We start from the raw sequence: 15,554 nt of genomic DNA on the forward strand, positions 1-15,554 counted from the left end.
TTTACAGTAATACTGACTGTAGGCTTCATCTCTGCCCAGGGGAGAGAGCAGCTTAACAGCGCAAGGTAACTCCCCTCCCTACAGATTTGCTGTGGAATTTGGGCATTTCAGTTTGGAGAAACAGCACATGCTGTGAAGGCAAAGCAGCTCTGCCACCCTGTGAGATCAGGACTGCGGGGTGGGGGAAGAGGTCTGGAATGAGAAGCATCACCACTAACTTGAAGCTCCAACTAGCTGAGACCGGTCACTTACTTGGGAACAGGAACCTTGGACAGGGACATGAGAAAGACAGCAGCAAGACATTACCTTTTTTCCAAAGACTTTTATTAATAAACACATGGAACATTTAAGAGTTACTATGTACCCTACTTTACATGGAAGTACTGCTTTATTTGCCCTGACTCATCTTTCTCAACTATCTAAATGTCAGCCCAACCCCAACTGCTGTCTCTGTTCCCTTCTCTCTCCCTATGGCATTTTCTGGCATAGTGGCATATTTACAATCCATATATGCAATTCCTATGTCATACCAATGAGCATCACATGAGTAACTATACTAACACAGCTCTGTTGTAGCCCAGGTGCTTGGCCAGAGTTCCCCTGGGCCACTGCATGATTTCAAACCAACTTTTGTCAATAAATAAATTTTATCTTGTACCAGGTTCCAGTGTAGCTTTAGATTTCGGAAGATAAATAAAATCTTTCAACATTAAGATTGGCCCTTTACTGAAACAAGATTGACAAGACTACAAATTTAAACCATTTAGAAAAGTAATATTTGAAGCAGAGGAAGAAATACTCCCTGGTTAGCTGTGCCCTCCAGAGGGAAGCACAGAAGAGACAAAGGTACCAGTGCACACACCTACAGGCTGTATGTGTGTAACAGACACATGCACATTGTTCTGGAAAAGTGAGGGTATTACTCCAGGTTATAGTTAGCCTCTATTTCCTCACCTGCTCTTACTGGAGGGGCCCTTCCTCACACTGCACCACTACCCATTCACTTCCAATGAATTCATCACTTCAGGTCATGTGAAAATGAGAAGACCCCACCAGTATGAGCTTAGATTTGTTCATGTCTAATCTGCATTAAACTTCCTTCGTATTGCAACAGAAGAAGATTTAAGAGAATCTCACTGGGCAGTTGAACCTCATTCCCTTTGGTACTTGCAAAAGCTTAACACGAAATAAATAAAATTAGCATGCTGTCAGGGCAAGTTGTTTTACAAACACAAGTGGTTTAAGTACTAAGGCCTCCACATTCATTAGAGGATTAAATCCTTAAACAGGGGGCTTAGTGAAAGGATAAAGCTCATTTGCCTTCTGGTTTTCAAACCCTGACATGGCAAGAAGACCACGATGAGAACACTGGCTTCTTTCTTCCTCCCTCAAAGGCTCCACATTAATGAGGGCTGAAGGACATGCGTAACGCCAAACAAGTGCCCGAAATAATGTTTAGTCAACAACAGTGTTTCCTCATCTTCCAACTGCTTCCAGCTTCAAAAGTCTTCTCTAAAATAAAATAGTGGTGAGTTCAGTCACTGCAATACCTAGTGGCATTCCAAGACATTACAGCAGCCTGTCAGGGTCTTGATTAAAACTAAAGTCACACACCAGGGACAGGTGATCCGAGGGGTAATTGAACGATGGCAGCCTGTTGGGCCCAATTTGCTCTTCAGTCAGCAAGCCCAGGGCTGAGTTCACATTCAAGGCGTGCTGGGAATACCAGATATAATCCAGCGTGTGCCGGCACTCTCCCGAGGGCCGGATCTTCCAGGTGGTGTACGGGGGCTCCGACTGCCCGTCGGGGCTCAGCAGCTTGTACGCGCTGTTCAGATTGAGGCTGGAGTTGGAGAATTCCCTGTAGACCTCCTCGGTCGGCTCCGCGTTGAAGTCCCCGCAGACGATCAGGGGGATCTTTGCCCCTTGGGTGATGTTCTTCAGGTTCTGGAGGAGGTCGCAGCCCTGCGCGGACCGAAACCTCTCCCAGCCGGTGCGGGCCTTGAGGTGGGTGACGGCGATGCAGAAGAGCCGCCCCGTCTCGTGGCACTTCAGCGTCTGCGCTATGGCCACCTGGTTGGTCTTCAGCTTCATGGCCGTCAGGCGGATGTTGGCGCTGTTGATGAGCTCGAAGCGGTCCTTGAGGAAGAACAAGGCGCAGCCATCCGGCCCGTTGTTGCGCTCCACGTCCAGGCACGGGGACCACGGCTTCGGGAAGAAGGTGCACTGGTAGCCCAGTCGGCTGAGGAGCGGCTCAAACGTGTCAAAGTAGTGGTCGACTTCCTGCAGGCACAAGATGTCGGGCTTATACGCCAGGATTTCTTCCAGGATGAGGCACTTCCTCTCCTCCCATTTCAGAGCTTCCATGGGGCACTGAACGAAGTTGTCTTTGCCTTCCCCGAGAGCTGAAATTAGCAGGGATGGGGAGAGAAAAAAAGGAAGTTACTGATGGCTCCAGCAGGCTGTCCTCCAGGTTTGGCAGAGGCCAGAGGTGCATCAGTTTACAATGCAGGTCATGGGCTTTTTAGCAGTAGCTGGTGACTTTAGGAGTGCCAGGTTTGCCAATGGGTGTGAGAACCCCTTCTCAAACCACTGGAGTCACTCCAAAAAAATTAAGTTCCCTTTACAGATACAAGACTTCCTCTCCCTTTTCCCCCTATGCTGTGGCAAGTACTTTCACATGTGGCTGCTGCAGCTTAAGCCTAAAAATAAAATGCAATGGGATAGGAGTGACTTAACTGCAGATTGTTAAAGTAATCCCTATGGAGGGACTTCCCATCCCAAAAGATTTTAAGATGAGACTGTTGCATAAGTCAATTTACAGCCTTGATCTGAAAATACAAAAAATTATTATAACCAAAAGGTAAAATTATTTTGAAGCATTAAGAATTCCCATAGCAGATCTAAATTCCTGGATAATTCACCAACAAACTAATAAGAAAGCTTTAGACGAGGTTTACAAAGAATAAAATTTAGGGAAGGATGAGTCTTTTCTGGGGGTTAACAACTACCTAAAAACTGATGGGTCTTTTTGAATACACTGTGTTCAGCTAGGACAGGAATCCAGGACTACCTTTGGCATCACAGTTGTAAGGAGAGACCCTTTTTCCTTTCCTACAGGACAGAAGGAAAGCCCCTATTTTAAGTGCTCGAAATACTCCCCCTGGCCCTCAGCCAGTTGTACCTCATGTAGTTCACCTCTCCCTTTGCTCTGCCAGGGAGCTGCACTCGGTCTCAAGGTCATACCTTGGGCAAGGATGTTCCACTGCATGACCCGGATGGGGCGGTGGTTGCTGGCAGCGTTTTTCTTCAGGTTCACAAAGTTCCTCTGGAACCGGGGCGGCCGTTTCTGTAGGACAATCTGACATTCCTCCAGCAGATCCTTGGGGTCTATAGGATCCAGCCGTGCTGGGTCTAGCTGCTCCAGGCAGTCCTGGTGCTGGGACACGGCACCGCTGCTCAGCGTCTTGGCAAGCACGCTGTAGAGCCGGCTGGTGCTGTTTCCCATGGAACACACTGGAAAGGAAAAAATGCTGTTAAGAGATGTCCACCCTGACTCTTTTCATCACCTGGGTGCCTTGTTGCAGTGCCAGCAATCTGTGGTTTGTGCAGGAGCCCGTTCCTGAAGCTGAGACAAAATACGAAGGATGCAGAGGCAGGGTTAGTCCTGTCCAGTCTCATCATGTTCTGCCTGCCCTCAGGGGCTGCTCACCTCCGCAGCCTGCAAACAGCCTGGCTTAGAACATCAGGCTGGTCTTTTTAGGGAAGAAAGGAGTCTTTCATCCATAATAGTAGGGCTGAGATTAACTCTGCATGCATTGTAGGAAACAGAATAGAGCATACTTTTCCCTTGCTCAGAGAGGAGAGAGCCCAGCAGGTAGACAAATGCTGCCTGTTCCTCATTTTGTGTGCAGCATTTGCCTGTGATGGAGATGACAGACACACTGTTTGACCTGGTACCTTGTCCTGATTTGGGATGCCTCCAGGCTGCAGGTTCCTACCTGCAGAGCAGCAAGCAGGGTGACTCATTCCCTTGGGTTAATATTTAATAGGGATCTCTGATCACAGCTTTATCTGCTTTTGCAGCAATGTTTTCATGAGCGTGAAGCAGCCAGATGCTTCTGTTGGCTTAGGCCTTAGGATGTGCAATGGAGAGGGCAGTCTCTCCAGCTCCTGCACACAAGCAGCTGTCCCCAGCTCTCCCTCTAAGGCAGTCAGCCCTCACCCAGCCCCGTGTCTCCTGCAGGGAGGTCCCCCCATCCCAGGTGAGGTCACGGCTGCCATGGGGAGGGTGCATGTGTGTCCCCACCCTGTTCTGCCCTTTGGCTTACACACAGGAGGTGACTGCAGCCCTCTTCCCTTAGGAGGGTCAAGGAGCAGAGCCACCCATTCCTTTCAGCCAGCAGCCCTCATGCCTGTTGTGCTGTGAAATACCTCCTTCTCCCACTTCCCAAGAGCACAAGCAGTACCACTGCACAGCCACAAACCCTTCAAGGCTTTGCTTAGTGCACACACACAGGACAGCATCAAGGGCTGGCCTTCGGGGGAGCTGTGGGGGAGTTTGGACAGTTTGTGATGTTCCTACACAGTGCATGCCCTAAGAGCTCTCCAACCCTTTCTCAGAAAATACCAAAACACGTAGGGAGCTCTTGGAAAGAGGCTGTGTTTGCACTTTTCCATGCTCAGCACTCTGCCCAAGTGTGCCAGGACACTTTGCTTCCCTTCAAACACGGGCAGGAAGGGCAGTGCTTGCGTCACAGCAACTTGCACAAGAGGCAGTGCTGACCGAGTTTTGTTGTTGTCTCACTTATTTACTCTGGATGCATTTTGCAAAGGGAATCTTGGGCAAAAGAACTTCAGTGTTGCATTGCTGTTGGCCCACAGTGGTTTTTAAGCAAATTTAGTTGTATGGCTGAGTTACTTAAAAAAGGAAGAGGAAGAGAATTGTCGTCTCGTGCTCACATCTTGCAGCAGATTTGGGGGGCTACTCCACACACATGTTCAGACTGAACTACAGCACTACCAGCTGGTGACAGATATACAGTAATGACAGGCTAGAGGGGCAGGCAGGAAGATGGAATCCCTAACAGTTCAACAAACATACTCAGAAGGAGTAAAAGCAACACTCTGCAGAAGCCTCCTGTCCTTGTATTTAGCAAAATGAATACTTTTGAAGACACCAAAAACCACTTAACATGTGTTTTGTAAGCCCATGGAACAGTGCTTCTTAACAGTTCTAAGGAAGTTGTAAATTGGGACCTTAGACTGGATGGAGGACATTTCTCCCCATCTCCATCCTTTTAGTTAAATTTTAAAGTACCAGGAGTTCCTCAACTGAGATGTGAGCTTGAATTCATTCATAAGCATGAATGTCTTTCTAGGGAAACTGTGTGTAAAGTGTTTCAGTTCCTGCAGTCTTTCTCAGCTTCGAATTCTTATCAGAAAGGAAAGTACTGCTGAAAGTAGAAGAAATGCCATTTAATACTGAGGGAAACATGAAATCCCTAAGCACAGGACCCTGACATGGCTGTGAGGAGATGGGGATCAGGAACCAAAGCATGCTCTGTGCTGGTTACAGAAGGGTCCAGCTTACACACTACCAGGGCTGCCAGGCAGCCACGCAGAAAACCAAGGAAATCAACAGAGCTTTTAATAGAAGCTGCACAGGGAGCCACTCACCTATTTTTAGGGTAGGTACAAGCCATAGCTAAGTGCTGCAACTGGAGAAAAGCGCACGGCGTTTTCTGCTACATCAGGGATGCGTCAGCAGCAGGGTGCAGCCACGAGCCCTACACCCCAAACATCCTTCTGTACAGCCCCGGCCACGCCAGGGATGAACATGACCAACATAGGGCTTTTCCAAAGGAATAAGCAGGAGCTTAGGCTGCTTGTGGCTTGACCTGAATCAGAGGGATGATGTTGAAAGAGACAAGGTAGGTGTGATGCAGCTGGAGCCAAAGGTCTACAGGCAAAGCCCTGAGCAGCTTACATCTGTTACAGCAGGACGCAGGCCAAGTTCAGCCACCCACCTGCCAAGCTGCAAACAAAGCCAGAGTACTGTCTAAATCTCATCATCCCTGGGATCATGGGGTATCCAGCTCTTTACTGGGGCATAAGGCACAGCCTAACCTGCACAGGATGTGCTATGGCTCAGCTGCACAGATCTGACAGCTTTTGAAGTCAGTCATGTGTCAGGCAGGAAAAAAGAGCTTTGGTCTTTTTTTTGAGGGCCCAGGAAAGACTGGGTGAAAGAAGGTCTGGACTGTAAATCAAACACTTTCAGTCCTAGTATAGGTGGACTGAGAGTTCTTGGCTGAAAGGGGGCTCCTGGGGGAAGACTTCAGCTTAAGATGACTGCTGATCTGCACAGGTTCTTTGTCCCCAGCATGCTGAAATCATCACAGCACAGTTTGAGCTGTTCTGCAGAACAGGGGCCAGAGCAGCAACCTGAACATGGAAACTCCAAACACAAAAATCCATTCTGTTATTTCTGCAACACTGAACATGTCCACAGCAGCCAGGCAAGTACAAGGTCACCATTTGAAAACCTTACAGTCCAAGCTAAGTGACCTGTAACTTGCTGGGACAATGTGTGCTTTGACATTGTGGTGCTGGTGTGTGCAGAGGAACAAGCGGACTCCTGAGCTCGAACTACAGCAGTGGGAAGTGAACATGGAAGTGATTCTCTTGGTGTGATGTAATAAGTAACACCAGCTCAGCAACTACTCTTAAAGGTGCTTAAAATCAAAAAGCACCTTCCTCTCAGCAAAGGTGGTACCTCAGCACAGTAAGGGCAAAGGAAGAATTCAAACTGCTCATTAAACCTAAGAACAGGGTGTAAGTATCATCCAGCACAGAAGAGATGAACTTCTAGGATTTCAGGCAACGAGACACCAGAAATTTTATTTAACTGACTTTGCTTCAAAGATGAGGGCTGCAGAGGGGTACTGAAGCCAGGGCCCTGACCTTCTGTGTAAGGTGAACAGCATTCTCACTTCCCTTCATGTCCTACCTCCCAGCACTGCTTTTGGCCAAAAGCCCCAACCCATTTACCACCTGGATTTCACTGCCAGGTGAATGGTTCCACCATACCTGCAGCCTGGCCTGTAGCTGAATCAGCCTCCACAGCCAAGGAGGCCAGCAGCAGCCAGAGGTGCCCTCCCTGCAACACCAATTCTAGGAAAAACTTGACAGGTGCCATCCCCATGTGACAAATCCTATGCTACTGAGTATCATACTACACCTACAGCCTTGTTTGGGTCAGCGATGACAGCTCATCACAGCAAGGGAGGTGCTGCCTGTTTGTCAACAGGCAACACCAGAAAGAAGAGGGAACCTCAAATCCTGCTTCCAGTAATATACAGAATCAGTGCTTGGCACAAGCTCTGGAAACCTTTTTCCTCATGAGTGCTTTAATCATGAGCTCGATCCTGCCAGCTCTCAGGCACATATGCTCCTCTTCCCAGTAGTGCCATGAAGCTTCAATCCTGCCATATGGTATCCTGGCCTGGTTTCAACAGGAGGAATAGGAGCAACCTGCCCCACCCTGGTTTTTATACCTCCCCTGTAACAGCAGGGAATGAACACACTTCACCCCAACCTTGGCTGAGGACAGTAGGAAAAAGTGGATCTCCAGCACACCAGGCATGTAACACAGCCTCAGATATTGCAAATATATTGGCCAGAAAAGCAGTAGCTGCCCAATTCCCTGGAAGTGTTCAAGAACAGGTTGGATGGGGCTTTAAGCAACCTGGTCTAGTGAGAGGTGTCCTTGCCCGCGGCAGCGGGGCTGGAACCAGATGATCTTTAAGGTCCCTCCCAACAGACACGCTCGTCAACACGCCTGGCTTAGGGCTGGATCCGAACCGCGGGGCTCCAGCGGGTGTGTCACCGCCCCGCTCCCAGTCTGGCCACGGGTCAGCGAGCAGAGGGGAGGGAGCGGGGTGCATGCCAAGGTGTTGTCCTCACGGGCACCCAAGGACGTGTGGGCACTTTCCAAGTCTCATTCGGGGAACGAGGAACAGGGTGCAATTATTTAACGGTGCGGGCAAGCAGGAACCTGATGGGCCGGCATCGCTGCTGCTGCTGCCTGCAGGAAAGTAACCCGGGCTCTTCCCACACACACTGCCTCCAGTAAAAAAAAAAAAACCACCACTGTGAGTCAAGCTCATTCTACACAGAGTGCAACGCTGGGAGAGAACACCTCAGCTGCTCGAGAGCGGTGTAAGGACACTGCCGCCCTGGGTGACCGGGCAGGTTACTCCAGCGATACCCGGGTTTACTCCGAGAGCGCCCTGTCACCCAGCTGGGTGACACCGAGCCACAACCCCCTGCAGCACCGGCGCGATGCCTGGCACCGCCTGTCGCGACTCTGCGGGATGTCGCCCATTCACACCGAGCGAGCGAGCGCCACGGCCTTTGCCTCAGAGCCGCAGGGCCGGCCCAACCCCAGAGAGGCGGCTGGCGAAGGCACCAGGGCCGGGGCTGCCGCGGGCAGCAGAGCCCAGGTGCCCTTGTCCCGGTAGTGCGGCCCCGCGCGGTTCCCGCACCTCCCAGCCCGGTACCCACCTGTGCGGGGCGGCGCCCCCGGGGCGGGCGGGCCGCCCGCTGTTGCCCGCGGGGCAGCGGGGCCGAGGGGCGGCGGCGGCGGGGCGCGGGGCCGCGGCGGCAGCGGCAGGCGGGAGGCCGAGGCGGCGGGGGCGCAGCAGAGGGCGGGCAGCGCCGAGCAGAGGCAGCGTGCGGAGCTCTGGAACATGCTCCTGGCGGGACGGGGCGCGACCGGCTGGGATCGGACGGGAGCGACGGAGCAGCAGCTCCCGCGCCCGCCCGGCGCCCGCGCTTATAGAGGCGGCGGCGCGCGGCGCGGCCGGCACATCCGGCACATACCACCCGCGCCCGGCGGGGGGGTGGGGACACACAGCACAAACACGCACCACAGGCGCCACCGCCCGCACCGAGCCCGCCCGCGCACAGCGGCGGGGCGGCGCTTCCAGCCGCCATCCCACACCTCCCGCTGCCGCGGCGGGCGCTGCGCGGGCAGGGCGCGTCCCGCCGCATCCCCCCCTCGATGGCTACGGAGTGGTGTGGCCCGGCGGAGGTTTGCACGTCAGCGAGGGGCGCGCGCCCCCTCAGGGGCGTCAGGGCGGCTCCGCCTCCCCCGGCCGGGGGCGTCACACGGGGGAGCCGGAGCGTGGTGGCTCTTCGTGCTTCGCTCCCTCTGTGTCTCCCTCTCATTTCTTAGAGCTTTGGGTCTGGTGCTTTGTCTACAACTCCCGCGGGAGGGGGAGAGGAAGGGCATGCACTGATCTCGTCTCTGTGGTGACCAGTGACAGGACCCGAGGAATGGCCTGAAGTTGTGTCAGGGGAGGTTCAGGCTGGATATCAGGAGAAGGTTCTTCACCCTGAGGGTGGTTGGGCACTGGAACAGGCTCCCCAGGGCAGTGGTCACAGCACCAAGCCTGACAGAGTTCAAGTGCGTGAACAATGCTCTCGGGCACACGGTGTGAATCTTGGGGATGGTCCTGTGCAGGGCCAGGAGTTAGACTCGATGATCCTTGTGGATCCCTTTCAACTCAGCATATTCTGTAATTCTGTTATTCTTGTGCCATTTTGTTGCTTTGAACCCTCTTGGCTCTTGACTGATCTCACCCTGATTTCATCCCCCCAGGCTTATGCTAATTCTGTCATTTCTCATGTGTAATTTTATCCATCTGTCTGTGTTCCTCATTTCTTTGTACTTTGATTATCAAAGCATAGATGGTGGTAGTCTCACAAGCCCTCTACTGACAGTGTTGTTCTCTCTATGCTGCTTTTCTATTCAAAAAGAAAGTAAGTTGGGACGTGTGTAGAGCAGCTGCAGTTTCAAAGGTGGGTCTTAGATCTTGGTGCTTAAACTTCCACCTGGCTCTGGGTAGGCTCATCTAGCCCTCCCTAAGCAAAATGCTCTAATGATTAAATGATTTTAAGTGAAGGAAAAAACCCAAGAAAGATAGTTAAACAATGGATAGGTACTTAGTACCCTGCTAACTTCTTCAGTTTTGTTTTCTGTGAAATGAAGCAGCCGTGCTGCCTGCGCTTAAAAGGGAACGCTGAGAGCACAGGAGAGGCAGCTGGAGAGCCTTGAAGGGAAGGGCTGGAGTTTGGATTTCTCTGCTTTCAGACACACAGACCACTCCTTGAAGATCTCTGTGCTGTGATTCACATCGTCTCTGCTTTAAATATGCATGGAAGAGACAGAGGCTTGATTGCCATGCAAGACTGGGAGCCCTGGTTCCTTGCTAACCAGACTCTGCACCTGACTGGGCTTGTCTGCTCTCAAGTCTGGACACCCTTATCAGAAGGGCAAACTTGTGATTAAGAGTTTATTTCCATGCTTCTTGTGTGAGATCATCTGTAACCAGCTTTTCCCTCCCTTTCTAGAAGACGAGACCCTTCTAGAAGGAAAGAGTGGTTGGTGATTCATGAGCTAGTCTAATGGCCCTGCCATTTCTGGTGGGATTTGGCAAAGAAAATACCTCCCGGCAGTGGTCCAAGGAATAGGCAGCCTGGGTTTTGTTGCATTGTCTGTCACACTGTCACTAACAGATTAGAGGCTTGATGGCAGGGAAGCTGATGGCTTTGTGGGCCCATCTCTGAGCTCCAAGTCCTCAGCTCCCGTTGTGTTTTCTGGCATTCAGGTGCCTCTTAGCCTGATGGATCTTCATTCTGCTCTCCTGCCCCATGGGAAAACCCTTGGGTTTCGCCCAGGGCTGGCTGCTCATCCTCCTCACCTCCAGTTCCAGCAGATTTCCCGGAGCTGCTTGTTGCCCAGAGAACTCAGCAGTCCCTAAGTAGCTAATGACTGGTGGTACAATATGTTTGTTATTCATTTTATTTCTCTGATGACTCAAGTAGCTGGGTTGAGGCCAAACCACCTCCTCGTGTAATCTCCAAGGAGGAAAGACAGAAGATTTCCTTCTTCCCACTGTACTGAATGTGCTTTTCCCTGCTCTTTTGAGTGCTGGCTTTCTTTAGCCATGTGTGACCAAGCCAGTGTGACAGTAACAAAGGTGGGTGTGAAAGAAACAAAAGTTACTGATGATGCACAGGGCTGTTTTCTGGGCATACCGCTCTCTTCCCAGATTTGGGAAAGAGTGGTGATTTAGCTCAAATATGTGAATCATTGTTTGCTTGGCATCCCTTGGGAATGGTCCTAATAGCCTTCCCGGAAAATAAAATCCTTTCAAAAATACACAGAAGATGGAATTAATCTTATAAATAACTAAATGTATATGTGACTTAGAGAAAAAGGTTTCTTTGGAAAATGATCTCAGCTGTCCCATGTGCATCTGACTGATGATTCCACTAGCTGGGAACAGTGAGCAAATGGAGGGAAGGGGTCCGGGTCAAAGGGTGCATAGGCTGTGAGAAATGCTTTTTTCTTAGCTTTTTGACCTGTTCTTACCCTGGAGATGTTTCAAACATGCTGGACAGACTGTTAATCCTTTTCCAATGCTGTGGAAATCCCAGGTCCAGCAGGGTGTTACTAAAAAATACAGCTATGACTGAAGTTTTTCCAGCATGTAGTAAAAACAATGATTTCCACAAACTCCACTTCCTTGGGATTAGTAATGGTCTGAGGATAATAATCCTTCCACGTCCTCGGTCAGTCATCTCTTCCCAACCGGTCATCCCTACATCAGGGAAGTGTTTGTGCTGTGTTTGGTACAGCTGCTTTAACTGCCAATGTTTCCAGCTTGGAAAAGCATGCTCTAAAAAGGAATTTACCATCTCAGGGGAGCTGGACAGCAGTCACTGAAGTGTCAGAGTGGATTAACAGGAAAAATCCTATGGCAGTTTGACTCTGCGCAGCACAGATGGCTGTGAGCGCGGTGATTCTGAACTTCAGGGTGCACGTGCATCCCAACACCTTCTTGCTTCTCCCATGAGAAATGCCATCGCCTGGGCTGCTGGCTGCATTCCTTTGGGATGACTTGCACCACCAGAATGCCCTTTTTCCCTGTCACAGCACCAGGAACCCTTCACCTCCCCACCATCACCCTGCTGTGGGTCTTCCTCCCTCCCTGAGCCGCAGGGCTGGGAATGCTTACGTGCTCTCCCCTCCCTGCCTCACCTTGGTTTTGGGCACCTGGGAAGAAGCTGGGAAACAAAACTCGGTGGCTGACGTGGGGATCACAGTAGCTTTGAGGGAGGCTGCCCCAAAACATTTTCACCTGAGGTGAACAGGTGAACAGGGCAGAGATTTGGATGTTTAAAACAGGCAGCCTTGCCATAGTTAACTGAGTTTTCAAAGCACTCAGCTCTGATTTTTCAAGCATTTCAGTCACTAAAGCATCTCAGAAGGGGGAGCTTTGCCACTTGAACCCAATATCTGTCTCGCTGAGAAATGAGTAGCATTAAGTCTGGACAGCAGATGGCAAAGTGTTCCACGTGGCTGAGGAAGAGAGAGGGAATGATAGTGACACTTCTGACATCCTGTGAAAGAAACGTGCATGTATATTCATCTCAGATATGGATGCACACTACAGTGCAGATGATTAAATGGAGTACTTCATTTCTGGAAATAGGTGTCTGTCTAAGAGGTGTCTCCCGTGGAATCAAAATTTCCAAGACTTCCACCTCTCTTTGGAGCCACTGCAGCCACTTGTGCTACAGTGTTTAGCACATTTAGCAAATATTTCCATTTAACTCTTAGTCTGCCTTCTGAGAAACAGAAATGGGCACGTTACCCATTTAGGATGTCACTGTGACCTGGCTGTAGCCTCTGAGCTACATGATGGTGCTACAGATGGTGACATGATTTTTAGGGGTCTTTAGAAAGGCCAGGCTCTGTGAGGCCTGGCAGGGCTGCCATTTCTTGTCCTGCTGAGAACTGCAACACTTAGTGATGCAGGAGTGGTTTGCCTGCCTCTACTGAAAGACTGAGGCAAACAGGGGGCAGGTGGAGTGAGCACCACAGAAAAGCCTGGGATCTGCACAGGTTTTCCAGAGCCCAAATCAGTAGAAGTGCTGCCCGTGTGGAGCTTCTGGTGGTGATGCCATTCCCAGCACACAGGCATGCAGGGGCAGCAGGAGTGGGTCTGGGGCTGCCCAATAGCACCCTTCATTGCTGCTGGTCTTCCCTGCTGCCCATTCAGAGGGGGTCTGCAAGGGCTGCTCTCTGCCACATGCTCCAAGGGGCTGAAGATTCATCCACCATCCCAATGACTGCCTTGGAGTATCTTAGGCTGAGGTAAGGACAGTCTTCTTGGCGTAAGCATCATTTCTCCTTCCTTCTTTCTTGCCTTCCCCTTCAAGATGTGAACAGAGCTCTCTTGGGAGGAGGTTGGTTTAGTGTCCTGAAGGATGCAGTTTTTGGGGACAGGTTGTGTAGAGGAGGCTCCTTCTCTCTCTCTTCTCTCTCCCTGTCTCAGGGAGGTCTGGCTGGGATCTGCTCTTCCCCCCCTTTCAGCAGATTACAAAATGATGTATTTGATTCCTGCATCAACAAAACAACCTCCAAGCAGGGTCTGAAATTCCAGCTTGCCAGAATGATGACCCTGAGCTGAGAGGAGAGGGGAAGAGTGAGAAGGGCCATACTAGAGAGCTTTAACTCTAGTTTTGTACAGTTCTGAATTATTTTGTTATAGAACCTCACCCTGGCATTTGTAAGGGGCAGTAAAGGAACTTCCTGTGATCCTACCCTTTATGCATTTCATTGGGCAGCTGAGGTCTGGGGTGGAGAACATCTGCCTGGCTTTAAAGTTGAGCATCTCTGCCTGCTGCTTATGGCATGGCCTGCAACACACCCAAGCACTGGGTATCTGGCACATGTGTTGCTTGTGCAGGTTGTGTTGCTTATTAGCAGGCTTGAGACTGAGGGGTGAAGTGTAACAGGGACCACCTGGGGACTGACCCCCTGCATGTGCTGGTTTAAAGGTAAACCAGCAGAGGAAATGAACTCAACTCAAAAGAGAGATTATAAATCAGAATAACAATTTAATAAAATAATACAATAAGTACAATTATACAGACAAACAATTGGTTTTAACCCACAAAACCCAAATGTATAACCCAGCACCCTGGGGCATGAACAGAGTGGTGTTCTTTGGGCCCCCTGAGTCCAAAGTAAAAGGAGAGGGGAAAACCTGTTGGTGAGAGTGCTGTTGCAGTCCGGTCAAGAGTGGTGGTTGCAGTCTGGTTGAAAAGTGGTGGTTGCAGTCTGGTTGAAAAGTGGTGGTTGCAGTCTGGTTGAGAGCGGTGATCTGCAGTCTTCCTCTGGATCCCATGAGTGGTTAAAAAAGTTCCAAGACTCCAAGATTGTATATTCTCCAGTTCAGGCAGGAATGCCCAGCACTTCCCTCAGGGTGGGGAGCTCCACAAAGGGTGTGAGGACAAGAGCATCCTCCTGTCTCACAGGCCTCTTAACACCTAGTTTAGAGCCTGAGGAGTCAGGCTCTATGTGCAGATGGTGCAAATGGTTCATTGATAACAGTTTCTGGGAAATGGCATGGAAGGCTATAGAATACACATTTTTGGGTTATACCCGTACAATGATGAACTGGTCCCAGCTGTTCTAACTAGGACACTGCACCTGACTGTTGTAGCCCTTGGGGCCATCCAGTGTCCTCCTTCCAAACACACTTAACAAAGCTCAGCTGTTTTTCTAGTGAAACGGATGCAATGGCTACACCCTCCGTGATCAAAACAGTCATATATCAGAGTTTTCATAGTCAGAGTTTTCCTATCTGACTAACTGTAGTTTGGAAGCTGCTCTGCAAATCCTATGTGGGATATTTATGTCCTAAGCTACATTGCTACTCTCCGGCCTCCTCTTGAAAAGCAAAGTGATGGGTACTGTTGGAGAACTCTCTGACGTAGAGATGCTGAGGATCCTTGGCTGGGCACTGCAGTCCTCAGGTGAAATGATGCTAATCTTTGGAAATAAACACAACTTCTATTTTTCAAGCTCTGTTACCCTGGTTTCACGGTACCTTGGTGCCTCAGTAAAGAAGCCCACCAGTCATCAGTTTCCAGCCAGTACGTTTGTAACTCCAGAGGGGCTGGAACGGTGGAGCTGGCAGCCAAACCCGGGACTGGACTTTCCCCGGGGGGTTGTGCTCCAGAGCAGTGCAGTGGTTGGGCTGCCTGGAGGCAGGGCTGCGGGCAGCTCCCACTTCTTGGTCAGCATCCAGGCCTGGCCAGTACCCAGCTCTGCCCTGCGTCACTGGCCCTCCTGGTTATGTAAGTGCCCCTGTGCCGGACGGACGTGCCCCCAGTGGCTTTCGTAACCAGGCTGACGGGGATCTGGAGCAGGGGGGGCTTTGCCCTCTATCACACCAGGCACCCTGTGTTCCCCCAGCACAGAGGCTTTGCCCAGCTCTGACTGGCCCCAGCAGGAGTGAGAAATCCTGAAATTCAGGCTGAGAAGCTCTTGGTGCTGCCGGACACACCAAACTGGAAGCTCCCTTCTGGGCATTGAGTGGGGCTTTGGGCTTCTCGCTCTTTCTGCAGGCACCCTGACCTCAGGGCACCTTGGTGTGCGTGGCTGAGCAGCCCCTGACCCCTCTGCCCTG

General features: G+C 50.9%; 2 protein-coding genes across 3 annotated transcripts in view; one reads left to right on the top strand and one right to left on the bottom strand.

Moving 5' to 3' along the window:
• Positions 1–475: 475 nt before the first annotated feature.
• NOCT (nocturnin) lies at positions 476–9,249 on the bottom strand. The gene is given in 4 exon segments (XM_064651617.1): positions 476–2,405; positions 3,247–3,516; positions 8,569–8,793; positions 8,796–9,249. Coding segments are annotated over 4 exon segments (1,770 nt in total). The 5' UTR covers positions 9,235–9,249; the 3' UTR covers positions 476–1,569.
• The window catches only part of LOC135412763 (AF4/FMR2 family member 1-like), a 30,522-nt gene continuing 24,107 nt past the window's right edge, over positions 9,140–15,554 (top strand). Inside the window, exon 1 of one of the 2 annotated variants that reach the window (XM_064651611.1) lies at positions 9,140–13,231. The gene's annotated coding sequence lies outside the window, so the exon portion shown is untranslated. The remainder of the gene's footprint in view (positions 13,232–15,554) is intronic. The other variant, XM_064651612.1, reaches the window with a different exon arrangement.

Source organism: Pseudopipra pipra, chromosome 4 (genome assembly GCF_036250125.1).
Source record: "Pseudopipra pipra isolate bDixPip1 chromosome 4, bDixPip1.hap1, whole genome shotgun sequence".
NCBI lineage: Eukaryota > Metazoa > Chordata > Aves > Passeriformes > Pipridae > Pseudopipra > Pseudopipra pipra.